The sequence below is a fragment of the Peromyscus californicus genome, unplaced genomic scaffold (assembly GCF_007827085.1).
Source record: "Peromyscus californicus insignis strain IS unplaced genomic scaffold, ASM782708v3 Scaffold_5__1_contigs__length_169319896, whole genome shotgun sequence".
In the NCBI taxonomy this organism is placed as follows: Eukaryota; Metazoa; Chordata; class Mammalia; order Rodentia; family Cricetidae; genus Peromyscus; species Peromyscus californicus.
Genome location: NW_026294573.1, coordinates 41,743,096 through 41,767,373, shown reverse-complemented (window position 1 = coordinate 41,767,373; position 24,278 = coordinate 41,743,096). Strand labels below are relative to the sequence as shown.

General features: G+C 35.0%; 1 protein-coding gene across 1 annotated transcript in view; it reads left to right on the top strand.

The window, feature by feature from the left end:
• The window catches only part of Faf1 (Fas associated factor 1), a 347,836-nt gene that overhangs the window by 92,443 nt on the left and 231,115 nt on the right, over positions 1 to 24,278 (top strand). The window contains exons 5-6 of the mRNA XM_052715293.1: positions 7,917 to 8,008; positions 14,442 to 14,533. Coding sequence (XP_052571253.1) covers positions 7,917 to 8,008; positions 14,442 to 14,533 — 184 coding nt within the window. The remainder of the gene's footprint in view (positions 1 to 7,916; positions 8,009 to 14,441; positions 14,534 to 24,278) is intronic.

Here is a 24,278-nt window from a genome sequence, read left to right as displayed (position 1 = left end):
CATATAAGCAATATTATGCATACTTTATTTAGCTAGTTTTTATGGTTGCAAATGACAGAATTTTGTTCTTAAGTGTAGCACAAATCTTAAAAGTTCTTATTAATAAAAACAAACCCAGAGCCAGGTATTGGGGTGAATGCTAGAAGATCAGAGGAGCAGAACAAGCCACAGCCACCGCACCTCGCCAACTTCTCAGCTGATCCTATTTCCTCAGACTGGAAGCCTCTGAGTCTTCATCCAAAATGAATCTCAGCTGAACTGCTGCTAGAAGCCTAAAAGCTTAACCAGGCTTCCTGGTTTTCATGCCTTATATACCTTTTTGCTTTCTGCCATCCCTTCCTGGGATTAAAGGCTCACTTCGTGGGCTTAAAGGCGTGAGTCACCATGCCTGGCTTTAAACTCACAGAGATCCAGATGGATCTCTGCCTCCCAAGTGATAGGATTAAAGGCGTGTGTGCCACTATATTCTGGCCTCTATATCTAGTGGCTGTTCTGTTCTCTGACCCCAGATAAGTTTACTAGGGTGCACAATATTTTGGGGAACACAATACCACCACACTTAAGGATGAATAGTATTCTATTACATACATACATACATATACCCCATTAAATAATACCCTGTTGGCATTTAGGTTACTTTCATTTCTTTGCTACTGTGAGTGATGCTACAGTGAGCAGGGATGTATAGATACCTTTCAGCATAATGATAACAGCTTCTTTGGATTTTTGCTCAGATGTGATATTTTTCTAATTGATTCGCATTTTAAAATCTGTGCTCATTTTAAATAGGGAAATATAGAAGAAATAACTGTCTTCCTCTTTCCTCATTCGTACTCCCTACTGTTACCAGTTTGATTGTTGTTTTGTTAGAAGTCTGTAAATTTTACTTTATTTAACATTGGTCTTTTGAGAAATTTACTCATCATGTCAACATTTGTTATCTTTCAAGCAAGACAACAATCAGAATAATAGAAATTTTTTTTTTTTCTTCGAGACAGGGTTTCTCTGTGTAGCTTTGCACCTTTCCTGGGACTCACTTAGTAGTCCAGGCTGGCCTCGAACTCACAGAGATCCGCCTGGCTCTGCCTCCCGAGTGCTGGGATTAAAGGCGTGCGCCACCACCGCCCGGCCAGAAATTTTATCTAATATCTTTATTTTTTTGTATTTTTCAAGGCCTTTTCTTTTACTAATATTTATTTTCTTTCATGACAAATTTTCCCCTTTAAAGGAGTAAATGTACATAGTTGTGGCTTTAGTAGTAATTTTTTACTTCTCCAAAGTCTCATAATTAGCAGTTAATAAATTAGGAGATCCATATTTAACAATTGCTGAAAGTTATAAAAGTCTTTCATGTAATTGGGTAAGTCCATTTCATCACAGACATTTGTTGATCAGTTTGTGTGTAATAATGTGCTAACATATAGAGATATATGTGAGTAGGACAGACCTTATGTAGAGGACTTTTTATTTTTTTAAAGGAATGTAAAACTATTTGTTGACCGCTGTTTACCATTATTTACAATAAAGTAAATATACAGTTGGATGACATTCTGATACTATAAAGTTACTTTTCTCACTCATTGAACCAGAACCCAAATACTGAAAAGATTGATCCTACCAATAAGGAATGAGTCAGGATAAAGAAAAAGCATGCAAGTCATTAATTTATATTACCAAATTTTGTTCATTTATGGTAGAAGAGTTTCTTGATCTGTGCTGAGCTAGAAGGCTAGAAGTAAAAGAAATAAAAGTTATTATTCATTCACTCATTCATAACTTCCATGTACACACATGCACACATGCACTCTTTTTCATACCAATCACTATGCTACAGTGTCTAGTTCGCACTGTTAGTACAATACAATAAGGAACACGTTCTTACCCTTGTCACAGTGAGTAAATTGAAGTTTAGAGGCTTTCCAAATCAGGGATTCAGTCTTTGACTGATCCTAGAATACATACTTTCTACAGTGAAATAATTTTTTTCTTCTAGGCATACACACGGAGTTCTGTGAGGATGCTGAAAAGGAAGCAGTTTCAATTGGTGTTTTGAGAAAAACTGGAAGGGGAGTGAGTAGGGTTGTGGGATTGGCCAGAACAGATTTCAGAGAGGACCAGAGTATGACATATGAGTCAATATGTTATGTGGACAAAGTGGAGGAAAGTGTATTGTAGGCAGAGGGAGAGCACAGATGAAGGACTGAAAGTGGTTTATGTCAAATGAAGAGTAATAATCATGAGCATAAGATTGGGGTTAAGAGCTTTAAAATTATGTACTACCTGGAAAACATTGTAAGAGAATATTAGCAAAACATATACCTTCTAGAGGACTTTTGTCCTGAGCATGTGAAGAGTTCTCAAAACTCAAACTTCATAGGACACGCTAATGTAAAACAGGCAAGGAATCAAGTAAATGCTTTGTTTAGGAGGATATAATGTGACAGTATGCTCAATGTCATTAGTCATTGGGGAAGTGTAAACTAAAGCACAATGAGATATATTTATGTACAAATTTGGATGGGTAAAATGTAAACTAAATACCAAGGGCTGCAAAGAATGCACAGCAATGGAAGACTTATCCATTGCTGACAAGAATGCAAAATGGCAAAACACTTCTGAAGTAATTTGGTAATCTTATAAATTAAAACATAGACTTGCTATATGACCAAACAGTTCTATTCCTAGCTATGAGCTGAAAGCATACACTTAGCAAATAACTTGCAGATAGAAGTTCATAGTATCTTTATTTGTAAATAATCCCCAAATAGAAACACCCAAACCATTTTTCCAACAGACAAATAGGCAGCTGTGGTATAGCTGTGTAAAGAGTACTACTTAGCAATCAAGGAGACCAGACTAATGCTGCAGGCAGCAGTGAAGATGAATCTGACACCATAATAATAAGGAGCTGTACCCTGAAAGTGATCTATATAATCCCACTTCCATTTTTACATAATGAAGCCCGTGTTGAAGGGAAGGTAGCTTTTTAAAAAATGCAAATGTCATTGTTAAAGAATACAGTATTCCCACAAGTACTTTGTGTTGTCAGTCAACAATTTAAAAAGTTTCAGCCTGCGTGAATCTCCAGCAGCCATGTAAAAAAGCTGAGCATAGCTGCATGTATTTATAATCCTGGCATTTGGAAGTGGAGGCAGGCAGATCCTAAGAGTTCTGTGGCCTGCCTGCCTAGCTGAAGCAGTGAGTTTCTGGTTCAGTAAGAGACAGATTTCAAGGCAGTAAGGCAGAGAGTGATAGAGGAATACAACTGATGTCTTCCCTGGCTTCTGCATGTGGGCGTGCAGTTGTTTGCACCCGAATACCCGTGTTCATGCATTTTATATATATATATATATATATATAAATCACATACATATGCTCAATAAGCATGCATGCACATAATTACTCAGGTGAATTAAATTAGCTGTTGAGGAAAATATCAATGAATTATAAGAAATAGCAATAGAAAGAGTGGGAAGTGAAGTACACACAGCAGAAAGTACTGGGTTCAGGCGGTGAGGAAAGAAATAGGGAGACCAGCAGACCTGTAAAGGATAAGTTCCCTGAGGAGGAAGTGGGAAGGCATGAGGAGTTACCAAGGAAACCTTAGGAAATGGAGGTCAGTTTATGACTTTGATTGTGGTAGTTTCATTATTGGGTAAATTTGTTAAAATTGATCAGATTATTGTTTTTAAGTTTGCACTGTTTATGTGTCAACCATTGCTTCATAAAACTGTTAAGATATTAAGAAGTAAAGAAAGAAAACACCATGTATAAAGGCAGAAGTTAATAAAATAGAAAATTCATAAGTAAAAGAAGGAACAAAACTTAAAGGCATTTTTTTGAGGTTAATAAAAATCAATAATCTTGCTAGTATGAACAAGGTTAGAGAAGACAGAGATTATTCATGTTGGGAAGGAAAGAGATAACTGAAGATATAACATTGACTTCTAAGAAGATTTGTATATAATGTGCATTTGTAATATATGTATTTATGTAAATATTTAATGTGAGCATCAAATCTGTAAATTGAACTGAAAGTCCATACCTTCCCATCAAGAAGACTTCAAGGGTAGATGGCTTCCCGACCGAATCTGTCTAATATTTCAGAATACTGCCAATATTTTACGATTAGAGAAAGATGAAACATTTTTGCAATCTGTTTTTGAGACCAGCATTGCCTTAATAGTAAGATCAGATAGAGATATTATAGGAAAAGAAAATGTTTCTTCTGCCAGGGTAAAAGGAGAAAACTTCAGTGAAGCTGACCTCTGACTTCTTTGTGTGTGCTTTGCATGTTTGCCCTCACAATATACACACAAAAAAAGGGTTTCAAAGTTAGGATTTAAATTGTTTTATTTTAAATTAAAAAAAAAAAGGTAGGAAAAGATATGATGTAGACACAAGGAAATATTCGGTAGAAAGTAATGAAATCCTGTCATCTGGGGCTAAGTGGATGCAAATATAGGACATTATACTAAGTAAAGTATAGAAAGATAAAGATCACATCTTCTCTCACATATGGACACTAACAAAGTGGATCTCATAGAAAAAGGGAGTAGAATAGTGAGAAATCTAACAGAATTATTTAGATACTATGAAAAGCAAGGGAGAGGAGAAAAGTTGGTTAACTGGTTTTATTTTCTATTCCACTATGCATGTGGAACAAAGGCGTTTAGTTTTATTTTGTTCTCATCCAGGTTTTTTGCAAAGAATAATGTGGACTTTAAGACTTTTTGTTTTTTTTTATTCCCTCATACTAAGAACTTCTTTTAAGTCAGGAAGCCTGAATGTTTTCAAGAGTTTAAGAAAGAGGTGTCTGGTGAAGATAAGTTTTAAGAGGAAAGCACTGGGCAGCCTTGCAGATGCATATGCCCAGACGAGGACAGCTCTATAAATAGCACCTTTATCCATGAAAGGAAAGGCTGTGTTATAAGTAACAAATGTGATTTACCTTTCTACTGTCCATAAACAGAGTATTTGTCAGCATTGACATTTTTGGGAGCCAAGATTGATTCATGCTTCTACAGATGCAATGTTGAACCAGATTTTCTTTCTTCCCTTTTTTTATTTTTTTATTTTTTGGATGGCTAGTTACTACTTAGAGTGCACAAAAGGACTTAATTTTTTTTTTTTTTTTTTTGGTTTTTCGAGACAGGGTTTCTCTGTGTAGCTTTGCGCCTTTCCTGGAACTCGCTTTGGAGACCAGGCTGGCCTCGAACTCACAGAGATCCGCCTGGCTCTGCCTCCCGAGTGCTGGGATTAAAGGCGTGCGCCACCACCGCCCGGCAAAAGGACTTAATTTTTAAAAATTGCATTTTAGTTTGGTGTGTGTGTGTGTGTTTGTGTGTGTGTGTGCACGTGTGTATGTGGTGTGAACATGCCATGGCATGTGTGTATACATCAGAAGACAACTTTTCAGAGGCATTTCTCTTTCTACCAGACATCAAATTCTGGTCTTCTGTATTGACAGCAAGTACCATTACTCATGGAGCCATCCTACTGTCCCAGTCTTTTCTTAAAGTAAAAAATGAGTCCTCAAAGCCATGAATGACTGATGTGGTGTTGCTGATTAAGCAGTGGTGTTTCTTTTTTTCTTTTTCTTTTTTTTTTTTTTTTAAGAGCTGAGGACCGAACCCAGGGCCTTGTGCTTGCTAGGCAAGCGCTCTACCACTGAGCTAAATCCCCAACCCCGCAGTGGTGTTTCTATGGAACTTGTGTAACATAAAATTCTTTCTCTTTTCATTTTCTCATCATTGGTTTGTTTCCCCAGTTTTAGCATTCAGTTGTTTTGTATTTAATATAAAAACAATAGGATTATGTGTTATTTTAATTATAGACTAGCAGCAACCCATAATAGGCAGATAAATATAAGAAAGATTTGCAAATTCAAATCAACTTAAAGCAGTGGAGTGCCTGAAGCCAGCCCATACATAATTTTAGTAGACTTAATTCCTATAGAAGAACTTATGAATTAGTAGGAAAATTGTACTTTCTTGACATGTCTCATCAGCGTTTTTTCCCTTAATTTAATTTAATTTTATTTTAGCCTTTCAGTCTTTTGTTTTCACTAAATGGAATTCTTGCCCATTTTGATTTGGCTGTCCTGTGCAGCTCAGCTGTGCTTTGGATTGGTTTCAGTTACATGCACTTCATGCTGAATTTAAGTTTTGTCTGCCTTATAAAGCTTTTGGCTATTTGATTCAGTAGTTTCCCTCTCTCCCTCTTCTGGAACTCTGTGGTGTTTCAACACATTTTAAATTGTCTTCTAGATCATATATATTGCCTTCAGGTTTTTTCAGTTATTTTAAAGTGTGTGTTCTTGTTTCATTCTCATACCCTATGGGTAGATGAACTAGGCAAAGTTATCCTCTATTTTATAGATGCAGTTGTAAAAACAAGCAAGTGACTGTATTTCCCCCAAGCAAAATGTTAATCCAAATTTTCTTTGCAAAATGTGCTTCCCTTATACTGAGGCATCTTACGTTTTTTACTCTATGTACTACTCCTGTCATATGCTGGGCACATGGTAGGCATTCATGTGGAGCAGATCTGGTGGGCTGTAAGGCACTTGGCAATTAGAATGTCCACATGAGATTTGCCTTTTGAATATGTTCTGTTTATCCACAGAAACCTTCCTTACAATTTCTTGATATTATAAAGATTAAGGTAGTCTCATGTAAATAGACATCTCACCAAGGAGAATGGGATGGACAGGAAATGCTGCAGGCTGGGGAACCCACTCTGGGTGAGGGTGCTTCAGGAGCAAGCTTGAGAGCTGAGACTAGTATTTGCTGTGAGCTCCTTTGAGCTGTGGCAGGCCTAGAAGATGGCACTGTTGGAAGTTCCAGAAGGTCTTTGAAAGCTTTGGCCAGCAGCTAGTGCTGACAGGCAGGCATGTGTGAATTGAGCAATAGTCTGGGAAACTTGAAGGCTGCCAGTGCCACATGTGGCCAATCTCAAAGTCTCCTTGCTTGTGGGAATCAGTACAGAAGCTTGAGATGCTGTCTTATGAGCATTGCTGTGAGATCAAGGGCCATCTCCAAAGTTCCAGTTTTTGTATTATTCAGGTTACCAGGGCTCACAGCTTAGGGCTGGTTCATTAATATATCAGAACCTGTCTTATGCTTAGCTTATATGAGAGCTGCCTTGTGGCTGGCTCCTATCTTGCAATCATTACATTATTCCAAATCATACAATATGATTTCACTTATGTTCCTAATAGTATTGTTTGTTGGTTTGTTTTCTGTTCAAATTCTTTTTTTTTTTTTTTTTAGGTTTTTCGAGACAGGGTTTCTCTGTGCAGCTTTGCGCCTTTCCTGAATCTCGCTCTCTAGACCAGGCTGGCCTCGAACTCACAAAGATCCGCCTGCCTCTGCCTCCCAAGTGCTGAGATTAAAGGCGTGCGCCACCACCGCCCGGCTCTGTTCAAATTCTTTTTTTTTTTTTTTTTGGTTTTTTCGAGACAGGGTTTCTCTGTGTAGCTTTGCGCCTTTCCTGGGACTCACTTGGTAGCCCAGGCTGGCCTCGAACTCACGGAGATCCGCCTGGCTCTGCCTCCCGAGTGCTGGGATTAAAGGCGTGCGCCACCACCGCCCGGCTCTGTTCAAATTCTTAACCACTGATATGTATTCTTTTTAGAACGCTATGTTTTTATAAAAGTGAAGTATATAATTAGCTATTTAATAATTGTGAAATATTTTTGTCATTAATTTTGAAGCCCAGGTTCTTCAATGGAGTATCATATTGTTTGGTCAAGAATATTTTAAATTTCGAGTACTGAGTTTTTAAGCATTTATTCATCAGTCAAATGTTGTTGACTGTATATTGTATACCAGATATTGATGTTTATACTGATATAGTCAATGATTGACTATGTTTCCTTGTTAGTTATATTTGGTCTCTTTTTATTTGTACAGGAGAGATTAAACAGATTCTAGAAAATGAACTTCAGATACCTGTGCCTAAAATGCTGTTAAAAGGCTGGAAGACTGGAGATGTGGAAGACAGTGTGAGTTTCTTAATTGACTAGAAATAAAAGAAAACTAAGTTATATGATTAGTTCAGTAATGTCTAAAAGTTGTTTTAGTTTGTGTGCTTGCTTGCTTGTTTTATGAGACAGGGTCTAATGTAGCGCAGTCTGATCATTAAATTCTCTATGTAGCTGAGGATGGCCTTGAACTCCTGATCCTCCTGCCTTTTTTTTTTTTTTAACTTTATTTTATGTGTATTGGTGTGAAGGTGTCAGATCCCCTGGAACTGGAGTTACAGACAGTTGTGTGCTGCCATATGGGTGCTGGAAGAGCAGCTAGTGCTCTTAACCACTGAGCCATCTCTCCAGTCCCCCTGCCTTTCTTTATTTCCCCCAAATGCTGGGATTTTAGGCAAGCACTACCATGTTCGTCCTGAAAGATTAGTTTTAGATAATTTATATATGTCAGAAGTAAATTTGGTAGTAGCTATTTAGTTTAATTCCCAGATATTTTTCAAGTTAAGTAATTTCATATAAACCAATAATGGTTTTAAATGAGTTTAGGTGTGCAAATAGAAACACTATGTGGCATGGTTTTCTATTTCTAAGTATTTTTTTTAGAAGGTTGGTACCTTTTTGAGAGCATTTACCTTTTTCTCAAACCTCTTAGGGTATCAGTGAGTGCCCTGGAATAATAATTTACTGACCAATTACTTACTGGCCTGAAAGAAGTCACACACACTGTGTACATTTATGCCAAGTATTGCATATGGAACAAAGATAATAGGAAACTTTTAAAACTTGGAAAATTTAAATGGTAAGAATATTTCTTCATTTCCTTGGTTAGTGGCAGGTGCATGGAATGAATTAATATCTTGAGAATTTACAGAAGGTACAGTAGTTTTCAAGTAATAGTGGCTATTGTTTTGGACCCCTTAAACCCAGACTCATGTATAAAATATTTCACTTTTCTTTCTTGAGAGAGAAGAGGAATGGAGAAAGAAATGAGTTAGTTTTGTGTTTTTAAGGCAGAAGTAATTATAAATCTTAACACTATTGCTGAGTTTATATTTCTACAGCCAGGCATAAGTAAAATCCTTTGGTTTCATTATTTTGTGAATGTTTTTTGGTAAGTTGTGCTTATAAATTATATAGAAGTATCAAAATTTATATACTGAGTTGGTCTTATGTTTCATTGAGACATCGACTAGAATTCCAGATAGGCAAGAAAACTTTAAAGTTTAATACAGTTAATGATGTACTGTACTATACTAGAGGTCAGCAAGCCTCTTCTGTATAGTCAGGTAATACATATTTAAGTTTTATACAGCCTCTATTACTACTATTCTGCTCTATTCCCAAAGCGTGAGAGCACCCTTGACAATGTGTGAAAAGCAAGCATAACATTTTTCTGGTGTAACTTTACTCATGGACACAGAATTCTAATGTTATGAAATTTCATGTCATGAAATGCTCTTTTGATCCCTCCCCAATCATTTAAAAACATAAAAGCTATTTTAACTCACACGCACCATATAAAAACAGCTAGGTTTATCCCATGTCCTTAGTGTGTTGCTTCTTGGTGCTATGTAGTCCTCAGGTTGAAACTCAGGGCTGTTCACATCCTAAGGAAGCTCTTTATTAACTCATGTTCACTTCTCGTCCTTGTCTATTCTGGTATACAGGGTCTTAAAAAGGTGCTGATAAGTAATTCAACAACCTTGATAGAAATAAACAGCAAGAATGAAATCATTTATACAGATTTTTTTTTAAATTTAGAAACCTGTGGTAATAAAATAATATTACATTCTTTTTCAGTAGTTTGTTAAAAGAAGGATGGTCATTTTGAAAATTTTCTTAAGGTATAGTTCTAGTATTTGGACAGTCTTTTGGCTAGAACAATACTTCCAGTTATTTATATATCCTTCCATGTGGGATTTCTATTCTCAAGCTATTAAGTTTTTGATTGCTTCCAAATTTATATTTCCACACTATACCTCAGTGAATTCACATGTTTAAATTGACAATTAACTCTTGTATTTGCATATCTTCTTTTCCTTCCTCTTTCTCTTCCTCCTTTCCCTTTTCCTCTTTTCTCTGTTTCCTGATTATTTGAGATAAGATCTCATGTAGCACAGACTGGTCTTAAACTACATAGCTAAAGCTGTCTTTGAACTTCAGATCTTTCTGTCTTCACTTCTGTTCTGTACAGTCTGGAGAAGGATCTACAATAGCATATTTTCAGTTTCTAGCAACCCAAAGTAAGAGAATAAATAGCGAATGATAGCTAGATAGATAGAAAGAAAGCAAAACATCGTCAAATTTGGTACTCAATATATCCAATGAAAATTGACTGGGGAAGCCCCTTTAAGGCAGCTAGCTGGAGTTCTCCATCCATAGTGTCCCCTCACTCCCACCCCTAGGTGAGACTTCCAAGTAAAAGGACAAATAGCAACTGTTAGAGATAACATCATCAAACTGGATGCTTGCAACACCCAGCAAAAATTGACCAGGGAAGCCGAGGCAGTCATCTGAAGCTCACTCACAGTTGAGTTTTCTCCACCTAACTGAGCTTCCCATAGCTGAGCTTCATGCTTCTCTTTTTTCACTATAGGCACTTTCCTGCTGTGGATAAATAATAGTAACACCTGTTGGAAATGTCTTACCTTCTAGCTCTTTTCAAGGACAAAATTTTTTACTCTTGGTCTGTTTTGCTATTATCTTCTCTAACAGTATTAGGGGAGGCAGCCTATTCGCAGACCTTGAAAGACTTTGAGACATTTCTGCTTGGGTTTGAAATGGTGGAGGACAGCCCTGCTTCCTGAGCCAGCCTCTTGAATGAACTCAAACAACACATGACAGTTTGCCACATTGTGTATATTTCCCCTTCCCAGGAGCTGAGATTATGGATGTGCAATCACCATATCCAACTCTGTACTTGCGTATCTTACTGGCATCTCAAACAAACATGCTCTAAAGAGAACCCCGATTCTCTCTGATGTTGTTTTCACTAGTCCTCAATCAGTGGCAACCTTGTGTAGCCACTGGTAAAGCAGAGATTGTGGCCAGGAGTCTTTTTTTTTAATCTCCCAACACCTCACAAAATAGCACAGAGGATACTTTGGGAAATCCTATTGATTTACTTCTAAAATATATCTCAACTAAGGCTACTTTTCAGTAATTTTGTTACAGTTGCCTATAGACTGTTAGTATCTTTATCTGGACTGCACCATCGTTTTCTTAGCTTCTTTCTAATGGATACTTCTAGTTCATTCCCTGCTTAGAAGCCAGAATGATCTTTTAAAAACATAAATTGAAGTATATTGCTTGTTTGTTGAAACAGTTTTACTCCTTTCTCAACTTTACAGTATCCCCTGAGTTTTTAAACCTTCATCTTCTATGTTATAGCTTATTTAAAACAATTTTTTTTTTTAAACCAGGATTAAGTTTTTTACCCAATCCCTGACAGAAAACGTTCAATTCTCTGGAACCATTATTACCTCCAAATCTTTATATAAATGGCTCTTTTTCTATCTTTTAAGTTTTAGACTTATACTACCTCTGTAACAGACATTTCTCATTTGGCTCTTATCCCATGATTCTCCACCATAACATTATAAGAAGAGGGGCCATATCTGTTTCTTCATCAGCGCTTATAGAATTCTTGGTATATCAGTATCAAATAAAAGTTTATGGATTAGTGCATGAATAATTGGCCTAAAGAAAAGGTCCATTTTATTTAATCATGCCATGTGTGTTTTGATGGGGAGCATTTAATGGAGAATCATTGGGTAGTGAATAAGAAAAAGTACGATAAAGACTTGATTGAATACTAAGAGTATTTTCTTTAGTCCACAAAGTAATAAAGGATAAAGGTAAAGGTGATTCTCCTGTGTATATATGTATGCACTTTGTTTGCATGCTAACATTATCGAGAGAACATATCAATTTCAAAAAGGTGTTACATATTTGACATAAAATTATCTTTGGTGTCTCCTGGGGTAGGTTGTACTCTTATAGGTAATTGTGTATTGTGGTGTTTGTTTTTCAAACCATGCACCATAAACCATTAATAGGTTGTGAAGTTAATTGAATGGGTAATAGACAACATAAAGAGGAAGGAGGAGAAGAGAAGTAAAATACAACAGAAATGTCATTCTAATGTAAATAATTAGGGTATTTATTTTTATTTAAGACTGCACTTAGTAAGATGGGCCCTCTCATGGAGCAGTTAAAAGTTCTTCCTGTGGCCTGCTTGGGTAAGATCACCTTTCTCCAGGTGTCTTTTTCTCCATCTGCAGAATTAAGGAATCCTTATTTAAGGATTCCTTAAGCACTCCTTGCTTCTTAACACTTAGAGCCTTGCCATTATTTGTTTTTGACTCTGCCAGGATTGACTTTGCTACCATTCACTTGTTTATGTCAATCACTGTAAGGAGTGTGAGATTTCCAAATCACTCCTCTCTCGAATCTTCATAGACTACACATCCTACACCTGGCTTATTTCTCCTTCTTCTACAGTGCCATAAGGCTTTTTGCTATGTGCTGTGGAACTAATCCATCATTAGCAAAGTTACTTTTATTAAACTCTTCTATGTATATTTCCTTTACTGTCTTCCTCTGAGTGAAAGTCACCCTCCTTAAGAAGTTTGTTTCTTTGTAGTCTTCTTAGTGTTAGTTTTATTTTGGCAGTCCTCATACAATTGAAATAAATTGTAAAATATACTTCTAGATCATTATCAGTCTTTTCTATCAGAATTTCTTTAGCTTTGAATTTATGTCAAAAGGTTATATCACCTTTGATAACTTACTAAAGTTATCATCTCATTTCCTTATGATTGTTAACTTCTGGCTTATAATTATTCTTTGTCTTAATTCTTATTAATTTAATTTTAAATTCCATTAAGACTTAGACAATATTTTAAATATATTTATTTTATTTTTTTGCTTATGTGTATGCATTTGTGTATGCATTTATGGGTGTACCTGTCTCCAGAGGCCAAAAGAGGGTGTTAGATCCCAGGAACTGGAGTTACAGATGGTTGTGAACAGCCTGGCCAAGGTACTGGGAACCAAACTGGTTTTTTGCAAGAACAGCAAGCAAGCACACTTAACTGCTGAGCAGTCTCCAACCCCTCTTACTAATTTCACTACCTTGTAAATTAGTCTTACCTTGGCCACCTAGTTACTTGGACCTTTTCCCTACACAAATCTTTCACCATTCTTTGCCTCACTCATTTCTCCATGCTTTTTAACATTGGACTCAGAGTGGCAGGAGCTTTTTCATTTCAATTTTCTGTTGTTTGTTTTTTGCTTAACAGTTCTCATCTTTTAATTCATCTCTATTAATATTCTAGCTCCCAACAATCCTCCAACTCATGCCTTCAATACATTATTTCTGCCATGTTTTTTAACTTAAAAATTACATTTATTTATTTGTTTAGACATTTGTACTGGCTGTTTTGTCTCAAGTGCTTTCTCTGTATATTTTTATTTGTTGCCTTGCCACCTTCAAATCTTTGCTCAATGATCACAGTCTCTGATTATCCATTTTAAAATTGCAAAGCTCCCCTAACTCATATTCTTCATCCCTGCTCCCTGCCTTATCTTTAGTTAAAAAAAACCAAAAAAACAAAAAACCCCAAACCAAAAAACTATCACCTTCTAATTTTCAACTATATAGATTACTTTAATCCTACTAAAACATAAGCTCCCCCATACCCCCCCCCCCCCAAAAAAAAAATTAGAATGCCTAGGTTATTTTAGCCACTTTTGTGATTAGGGTGGTCTTGGTGCAGAGGTGTAATGCAGTAAGATTCTGTGAATAAAATGCATGCTCTGAGTGCATGATGTGAAAATGAATTTTCTAATGTGCATAGCTGTCAGAAAGCATGTTAGCAAGTGCTTACCTTTAGATTGGGAGTCTAAAATGTATGAGTTTTGTGACAGTAAAATTTAAATAAGTTTGTGTATGGGTATGACTCAACATATCTTTTTAATAAAAAAAGATCTTTAGAGTCAGAATAAAGTGATCTAGGTAACTCTTACTACAGTCCACATCCAAGTTGCATAACCTCTTAGGCTACAGCGCCTCACCCTTAAAGATCCCTGGTTTGAGGTGCTTTCTATATTTTTTTTCAGGTCTTAAAATTTTCTGAAAGCCTATACAGATTTTTGCTATAGCATGATTATACTTCAGTGGAGAAACTAATGACTCTTAATTTTACTCTTATCTATATGAATCTCTAATGAGCTAAAAGTTTATATTGTACTGTAATGCTCAGATTTGTAGTAATTTGCAGTAAAAATTGCGGAAATAAGATTGTTTGGATTTAGCTGCTCTTCTGTTATATTTAGGAAATTACCAAAAGATGAAAGACCAACCTAAAAGTTGCCAAACATTCAAGAATTGTAAAAATTAATAATGTACAAAGTCAACATTTATTTTTTCTTTTTTTTTTTTCTATTTCAGACGGTCTTAAAATCATTACACTTGCCAAAAAACAACAGTCTTTATGTCCTTACACCAGACTTGCCACCACCTTCATCATCTAGTCATGCTGGGTAAGGTATTTACTTTTCCTGGAAATCTGAAAGGAAAAATTTGATGGGAAATTTTTATAAGTTGTGTATAGTATAATAAATATTTTATGGAAGCTTTAACTTACTGCCAACTGTTAAGTGTATTAGTTTTCACACTTTTTGGTTTAGATTATGCATTTGATTTCCTGGTAGAATCCTCTTTCAAAGAAATATCTGTTGGAAATGCCTGTATATTAAAAATAATCAAAACAGAATAGAGCTGTTGCTCAGTACTATCTACTGTATTTAGGGTTCTGAGTTCCTTGTGAACACTTAAGGGGAGTGAAGTCAGAATGGCCCTTCTTTGATTGAAGGAGAAGGATTAGAGGGAGTAGAAAGAATAAATACAATACCAGTCTCTTATTGCCAAAGAAGATACAAGTTTGAGGAAAATACAGTAACTTCTACAGGATAAAGCTAGAAAAACACCTACTTAGGTTCTCATAGAATTTTTTCTTAGGATAGAGAGACTCATTGTTGCTTTTAATTCTTATAGAACTCAATACACGTGTATAGTAATCTAGTATTTAGTTACAAATTAAATTTAGTAGTAGTAGTAAATGAAGCACATGGCCTGCATATACTGATTGTGCTAGTGACAAAACTGGTTTTTCTGAGTCTTTTTATTATCTCAAAACTAATTTCAAGTGGACTTTGGAGTTTCATGGTCTTTATGTTCACCTGCTGATTTTGCTGTCACTAGAATGTCATGCTGGGCTGATGGAAATTGTCTTCTTCATTGTCATGTAGCTGACCTCCGATTACTAATTAATCCCTAGGCTTGTAGGGCCTACAGTACTGCTGAAATTCAGTGCTTATTGGGGAATGAAAAACTGTTTTTTAGTTGGCTTATTGACTTTTACCAAATTTCAATGATGTTGTTTCATGAGTAGGAACAAAGAGAATATATTCAAAGACAGACAAATGATGTAGTATGAAGGGACATATGTAAAGACTCATGGCATTGAAAAAGTATTAATATGCATTTAATTGAGACCTCCTAAAAGGTCAGGGCTCATTTTTGTAGATGTTTATTCACTTTTATAAAAAACTTTGAATTTTTCTCTCAGTGATAGTATATTATAAGTTATTTACTAAAACATATATAAAGTAACATGTTTTTAAATTAACTGACATGATTTTCTTTAAGTTTTGGTCAGAACTGTAAAGAAAATTCTACCTCCATGTCTTCTTACCTTCCTCTGTTGATTTTACTGCCACTAGGGGGTGCCTGGTAATTGAGTCTTTGTATTGACAATTTCTTTTCTGGTCCCCAAAATTACAACATAAATTATATCAGCATCTGTAATTGAGTTCATAATTATTTTAGTATAAAGTTGATTTTTAGACAAAATTTCAAGCTGAGAATTTAAGAGTGAAGACGTTGGTCATAATCTGTATAACAGTTGAAAAGCATTTTAAATTATTTAGAGTTCAGTAATAAATTGAAGGAGTGAAGCATTATATCTGTGGCACAACTTCAAATCAAATTATAATTTATAATAAAATTAGAAAAGGGGAAATGTTATTATATTATAGGAATGATTAAGTTCACCAATGTGTTTTTATTAATTAGTAGATAAAAGACAAGCTCTGTTCTCAATGAGCTTGTAGCCTAGTCATTAAAGATATTAGGCCTTTAAAAATTTCTTTCCTTTTCAGATAATTTTCTTAATTACACTTTATTGCTTGTTCTAATCCAGAAATTCAGACTATTCCATCTTGTCTCCTTTGTAGTGGTTCATTTCCCCTCTCATTTGCTCTAAATGTTGGTATTCTTGAGAGTACGTTTCTCAGCAATCTTTCTTACTGTACCTTCTTCTAGAATCTGTTTTCAACCTTTCAATTTTTAAAGATGTTTAGATAACTTAGAAGTTTCTTTTACAAGCTTGCACGCCCCAGTTTTCTGAGAGGCCTTCATTTATATGTTGCGTGTAATTCAGAGTTAGGTGTTTAGAACTTACTCATCACTTTTCTTGGAAAACTGTATATCTGCCCACATAGACACAGTCTCAAGTGAAAACAGTATGAAATGCTGAAGCATAGCCTAAGTAACATGATAATTGCTAAAAAGGTCATTTAGTTGAGAATTTAAGTAATTGATTTTGTTAAGGTAAATTTTGGTTGAGAAATAGAACTAAGTATTGGATTTTGGTATATTTTAAAGAGTAAGTTAGAAATGAAAACAAATTACATTCACAGAATACTTGGTTGTAAAGGGAAGTAGGTTTAAGAGACAGAATTACTTGAAATAGGAGGAGAACAAGACAGTAAATAGGAACAATTCAAACAAGTAAAACAAAGAAAGCCTGGTGGCCTGAAGGGGTATGGGAATGTTAGTCTGCAGGAGCATCTGTAACAGAATACCATAAATTGGGTGACTTAATAACCCAATTTTAGTTCTGCAGATTTGTAGTCCAAAATAGAAATGCAAGCCAGGTCAGTTTGTGATGAAGGCATTTTCCTGACTTGTAGATTGCCAGCTTCTCATAGTATCCTTGCTTGGCAGGGGAAAAAAAAAAGTGATTGAACTGTTCTTTTTCCTTTCTTCTTATAAAAACACCAATCACATTGGATTAAGGCTTCAACCTTATGACCTGAATTACCTCCTTAAGACCATATTTCAGATAGCATCAAATTGGAGTTTAGGCCTTCTACATATGAATTCTAAGGGTAATTTCAAGGGTCAGTTCTGAGTAGGATCGGAGTCTAGGATAAAGTATTGAAATCAAGTTAGCTAGCAGGATTAGAGGCAGTAGGAAAGGTAGAGAGCTGATTGGGGCCAAATGGAGAATGTTTCTGAGTTCTGGATTTTAATAGTTATAGTAGCAATGACAAAGTCCAAGTTATGGAAAATACTGAAATAGAAACTCAAAGGAGAATAAGAATATATATTGTATTACTTAAAGGAGAATAAGGATATCAAGAAAATGTAAAGTATTTGATAAGTGACTTAATTGTCATTCATGAAGGCTGGCTCTCTGCCAAGCCCTTTGCACACATTATGTTTCTTAAATCATTACAGTAAATCATTAGTAGATTTCTACCCACATTTTTCATTGAGGAACCTGAAGTGAAAGGTGAGGTGAGGACAGAGATACGACATGTATAGTTTCTTCTTTAAAGACGGTTGTAGATAGTTTGATTATCTTTAGTCCATATTTAAAAAAACCTAAGCTTAGGTATCAATATCACAACTAATGGTGGTAAAAACTAAAAAAAGCAACCTAAATTTGTCTAGGAAAAAAAAAAAACCATAATGTATCAGTAGCTAGGCATTTAAAAGTAAGTATAGGAAAACAACAGTAAAGAAAACATGCAATGGCAAAACAAATCAAGTATATTAACAATATCTATAAATAAGATAGAATTAAGTTTCTTTATTAAAGCAGATGCCCTGGCCAGGTGTGGTAGTGTATGCCTGCAATCTCCTTAGTCCAGGGTCTTAGAAGCAGAGATTGAAGCAATTTAGCTCATATTAGGTCAGCTAGGGCTACATAGTAACATTTCGTAGCAACAAAACAGCAACAACAAACCAAAAAACCAAGACAGAAATTCTAAATTTGGATCTCCAAAAACTCCTTTAAGATAGTAGCAGAGAAAATAGAAAATAAGAAGGAAATTATGCCTTAAGTATTCCAGGCTAATATTACCTAAAAGAATGTACTATAATAATGTTAATAATATCTCAGCTTCATTTTAAGGCAAATAAGACTGAGGAACAATTTTCCAAGAATATACAATAATTGTGGACTTGTGTGTTCAAGTCAGCAAAATTTAACAAAATTACAAAGAAAAATAGACTAGTCTTAATTGTCTATCAAATTTATTTACCGATTTTTGTAAGCTATAGAAGGTTTGAACAACTCAAACATATATGAAATACTTAAAAAAATAGACCAAAATGTCAGTTTCAAAGAATCACAGTCATATTGATCACATTCCTAGACCTCTGCTTTCACAAATGATATTTATTTCCAAAAATATTTTAAGAAACTAGTGTTACAGTCAGAACAATGCATGATTTGATATGATTCTTAAAATAACTTGTCATTCCTCAGGAATAAATTGATACAGTCAGAATTTTAAGTACATAAGTTTAATTTTAATTAACATTATTATTAGACTTTTTAAAGTAAGATTTTAAGGTATTGTATTGGTAAATGTTTTTAATAAGAAGTCCTTTAAAAGCAGCTCATTTTAAGAAAATGACATTCTGGATGAAAAACGCAACCTGTCTCCAATTAAAGCCTCAATGATGATCACAGCACATCTAATTGGAGTGATGTACCAAATCCATTTATACAGTTTACTGCCTATTGATAGAGATTTGCTTGTTAGCATCACACTTTGAAAAAGAGCTGCAGGTATTCTTTATGACAAGAACTTATTTAATGGACAGCCAGAAAGTTGTTCACTGATTCCCAAAGCAAGAAAATCAATACATGCAAATGTGCTTTTTTAAAAAAAATTTTCCTCAACAAATGGAATTATGGTTATACAGTTTTGTTATTTTCTACTTGGTGTAGATCTCAATGTATCAATATCACCACTAATTACCATGTTTTGATTAATCTTAGATACTTTGGTTGAGACATTTGTTGAATCCAAAATATTACTGTATTGATAAACAGTAATTATAAGCATAAGGCCACCTGGACTTTGAAATTATCTTGAAAAACGTTATTAGGAATTATGTAAAATGAAATATTTGTTTATCTAGACATATTTAATTGCCAACAAAGAAAGCAATTAAAAGTAGCTGCAGACTAAGAGGCCAACCTTTGTTAAACATGGTTTTAAGATTGTTACAGAACTTGTGGTGATGATAACATGGTGTCTTGGAGGATGTTAACAACTGTAGCGGAGTGTTAATTAAGAATGAGGTAATCTTCAGCTCAGAATTATTAGTATCATGTTAGTTTAGTTGGACAGGAGCAAAACCGAGTTTTGGTTATGATAATAGCTCGTCATATTTATAGTGGATAGATTAACATTTTATTTTTTATGCTGTTCCCAAGACAGTTTTAAAATCCTCAATGAAATACAATCATATGTAAACATCAAGGCCTTAGCTCATTTACATATGTGCCAGATTTTCAAACTGATTGCTATTTGAACCTAATCTGTCATTGCTGGCTGCATTAGCTACAACAAACATTACATTTACATATTGATTTCTTATTTTGTTTTAGTGTAAATAATCCATAATTATAGTAAATTTGGTCTTTTGTTGACAAGAGCTCATATGACTCTTAAATTTAGAATGGAAATTTAAATTACCATGTGTTTTGCTTCTTAATTCAGAATCTGGTGTATCTCAAAGGAAAAAAGATAATTGTAGATCACAAAATATTAAAAAGAGACAAAAGAAAAATTTTAGTGTTTAGAAAGATACAAATTGTATTTCTTTAAAATGATAAACTTTTTAGTATAAAAATTCATGGTAAATTAAATAAGTTACTATTCCTGCTTCAGTCATTAGACCATGTTTAAAAAACAAAATCTGATGTAAATGGATGTAATGATCCTATTTTATATTGATACACACACACACACACATATATATATAGATATATATAGATATATCTATATATATATCTCATATATATATATATATATATATATATATATATATATATATATATCAATATAAATATCCAGCTCCAGAAAATATATACCCCGTATACACAAAAGAACTTTCAGTGTCTGTATTGGTGTTAGTATTTTTCCTAATTACACACACAACTAATGTAGAAAGTATACTTTTGTGTATAGATGTCATTAGACATACAGTATTTTAAGTAGAAATGACAACAAACTCCCAATTTCCATGTAGACTGATTAAAAGTATATTGTATCTTTTTCTGGGCACATTTAGTTGGAAAAATGGTGGCTGCTACATTACTTAAACACTGATAATATGGTTAAACTTTACTAAGGTAATTTAATTTATATAACATAAATTTTCAATTCCTAGGTGTCAGTTGGCCAGTTCAAAAGCCTGAATTAAACTAATGACAGATTTTTCTTTGATGCAAACTTTACCTCATCAGTTAGGTTGTTGTCACAGAATGTGGTATACTGGGTAGCTTAAACACAACCATGTACTTTTGAGCTTCATGGAGGTTGAGAGAAGTCTAAGATGAAGGCACCAAGACACTCACTTCCTAGTGAGGGCTTCCCCCTGGCTTTACTGCCTTCTTGAAAGTCTTCGTGCTAGAAGAGAAGCAGAGCTCTACTTTCTTAGATAGCTTGTGAGAACACTAATCCAATCATGGGACTCTTATGGCTTCATCTAAATGTAATTATGTCAGAAAGCACTATATATCATACTAGGAGTTAAAGTTTTAACATGAATTTTGGGGAGGACATGAACATTTCATTCTAAAAGCCTGAAGTTTAAGAATGAATTTCTTTTTTCTAGTTTGTTTGATTTTGGTGGATTTATAACTTAAAACAGTGTTTTCTCTAGATAGCCTGTTACTTGATAGGCAGGCTATGATTTAGAATTACTGAGTCTTTTACATACTAAAGACTTTCAGAGGGGATTCTGGACTGAAGGGATTACTGAGAGGATCCTTTGATTGCTGCTGTCACTGTTCTTGATTGACGACATGGCGCTGTTACTAATTGGTAGGAAGAAGTCATTCTCTTCTGTTCTTTAGCAATTAATAACTGCTCTGTAGCTATCTGGTGATCAAATGGTGTTTGTTTTCGAGGGGAGGGAAATGTAATAATTTGTGTGTGTGTGTGTGTGTGTGTGTGTGTGTGTGTGTGTGTGTCTGTAACATAGCTCACCCATGAGGTAGTCAGAGGACCACTTGTAGAGCTGGTTTTCTTTTTAGTGTTGTGGGACATGGGAAGTCAAATTCAGAGTTGGGAGCAAGTGCCTTTACCTGCTAAACGATCTCACCCTCAAATGCTATTTCTATATTAAAATGCATCCTTCAGTTAACCTTGAAAAATCACTATTTAAGTATTCTTGAACTTATTTTCTGACTTGCTGATGTGCTCTCTTAATGTAAAAGAAATTAGCAAGACAGTGAGGACTATTTTTTTTAACTGTTTTTAGTTTTATCAGTAATTACCAGTAATACATGGTATTCTATATTTACATATATAAAAATGCCTATATTAGAGCTTCAAATTTATTATAGGTGTTTATGTACTAATATTTATTTTTACACGATGATCTTCTTGAACAAAAGTGAAGGAGAATGTAAAAATGTTTAAATTAAGCCAATGCATTAACATGGTATTGGCCTTCACTAGAAGGCAGATATCTTATAGGTAACTTTCTGTTTCCTGCAGTGTAACTATATTGGAATGAGTGTCTCTCAGGAATAATCTGGTATTGAAAGAAGCAGCTGGAGAGTTGTGGACCAAGAAGAATAAAGATGTTTTGCCAAAATTATTTCTACATGTGTGTTACTAGTTTAGATGATGCTTAGTTATAATACTGAGACTTTGGGGGGAATTGATTACCATGTTTTTAGAGTTTTCTCTTATACACTATTCTCTTCCCCATAGTTTTAAAATTAAAGTAGTTAGGTGCAGTTATTTTTTCCTTTAACCCCAACTATTAGATAGGCTGAGACAGGGGATCACTTGAGCCTAGGAGTTTGGAGCCAAATCTGGGCAATGTAGTGATGCTGGCTCTTAAAGAAAAGTTAATGAATACATTGAATAATTATGGTAGGATATATGTAAAAGTATTCATTACTTTGCCTATTAGGTGTTTACTATGATTAGCTCTCATTTAATTTTACTCTATTTTATATTGATTTGTTGCAAATAATCACTACATCAGACAAATGTTGATCATTCTGATTACATGTTAAACAGTTTTAGTCTGTCCGCTAAAGCAAAGACTAATAGTTTCAGTAACCCTTGTCTGTTTGTAGAAACCAAAACATGTCTTTGTTGATAAGTATAGATAGCCCAATTGAAAGAAAAATCACAATGGAGAAACACAATAAAGAGAGAAAATGCATTCATGTAAAACCATTTCTTTCATTGAGCTCACCTGTAGCTTGAGTTTTCCTGACTGGCCCACAGTCAGGACAAATCTCTCTCACCTGCCAGTCCCAAGCCGCTCAAACCCGATCAAGTAAACACAGAGACTTATATTGGTTACAAACTGTATGGCCGTGGCAGGCTTCTTGCTAATTGTTCTTACAGCTTAAATTAATCCATTTCTGTTAATCTATACCTTGCCACGTGGCTTGTGGCTTACCAGTACTTTACATCTTCCTTATCCTGATGGCGGCTGGCAGTGTCTCTCTCACCCAGCTTCCTGTTCTCTCAATTCTCCTCTCTGTTAGTCCTGCCTATACTTCCTGCCTGGCCACTGACCAATCAGTGATTTATTCATTGACCAATCAGCAACACATTTGACATACAGACCATCCCACAGCACTTCCCCTTTTCTTTTCTTAAAAAGGAAGGTTTTAACCTTTACACATCTCCAAAGTCAGCTTGGTATATTTGGGAATTTGGGCGTAGCTTCTCTTACTACTTAAGAAACTGCATATGGAGTTAACTTTCATTGTGACAAAAGTTAGCCACTGGACAACAAAGTATCCTCGAATCAACTGCTGACAAAATGGACAGACAGGACATGAAACAAAAAACTACTGATTCTTGCCAAAACAAGTGTGGTTATGGCTTTATCAAAAGGCATCTTCTGAGGCTAGGACAATATGGCACCATCCCTGAAATGGCCTTCACAATTCGGAAAAGGTACAGTGCCCTTTTCTTCGAAGGCAGCTGAATAGGCAGTGCCCCGATGGCTTCTGATGTGCAATGGAACAGCAGCTGAAACAGTTATTCTTGAAGAGTAACTAAGCTCATGCCTCGCAATAGTAAACTGGCATTTGACAGAGGGATGTGGAGAAGAACGGGATGCTGAGATGAAGCCATATATACACAGCCAGGAAGAATGGACAGCTGAATTAAAAAACCAACAACAATTTCCAGAATTTAAAATCCTGAATCATGACAAGACACTAGTGGAATTCAGGTGTTTCTGGTACATGGACTGCTCTCACCCAATGTGAGGTTGAACTGATGACCTTGTGTACATCCTACTTCACAAATGAGTCTGTCAGATACGCTAAGCCTATAGGCTGAAGATGATGCCCCAACACTGTGGAGAAACCTCAGGTGACTGTCCAGGCAGCTGGCTGTTTCTGTCAACTCACAAATTTTTTGGAAGTTGCTTGCATGCACTTTCTGTTTTTATTTTTGTTAGCTAATATTATTTCCTTCTTGGGTCTCTGAGGGAGTTGAAGATTAGGTAGTTATAGTTGAAGGTTAGTTAGTTATAGTTGAAGATTAATTAGGATAGAAAGTGAATTAGATACATTTTGGACTTAACAAAATAGGATAGATAATGAAATTATTTTCTCTGAATTTGTTAAATGTTTAGACATTTATTACTTGTATATATTGTATATAGTCATTGTACTTTTGTATATAGTTTTTCTTTTGTTAGTTATAATCTTTTTCTTTTTTTTCCTTTTTATTAAAATAGACAAGGGGAAATGTGGTGGTATTTTACTTGTACTGAAATGTGATTTTAATTGTATGTTAATAAATAAAGTTGTCTGGGGGTCAGAGCTATTGGAGCCATAGCAAGTGTGTGGCGGCGGTGGCGCACGCCTTTAAGGACCTGGAGGGCGGTACATACAGGCAGTGACGAGGCAGTCACATGTTTGGGTTT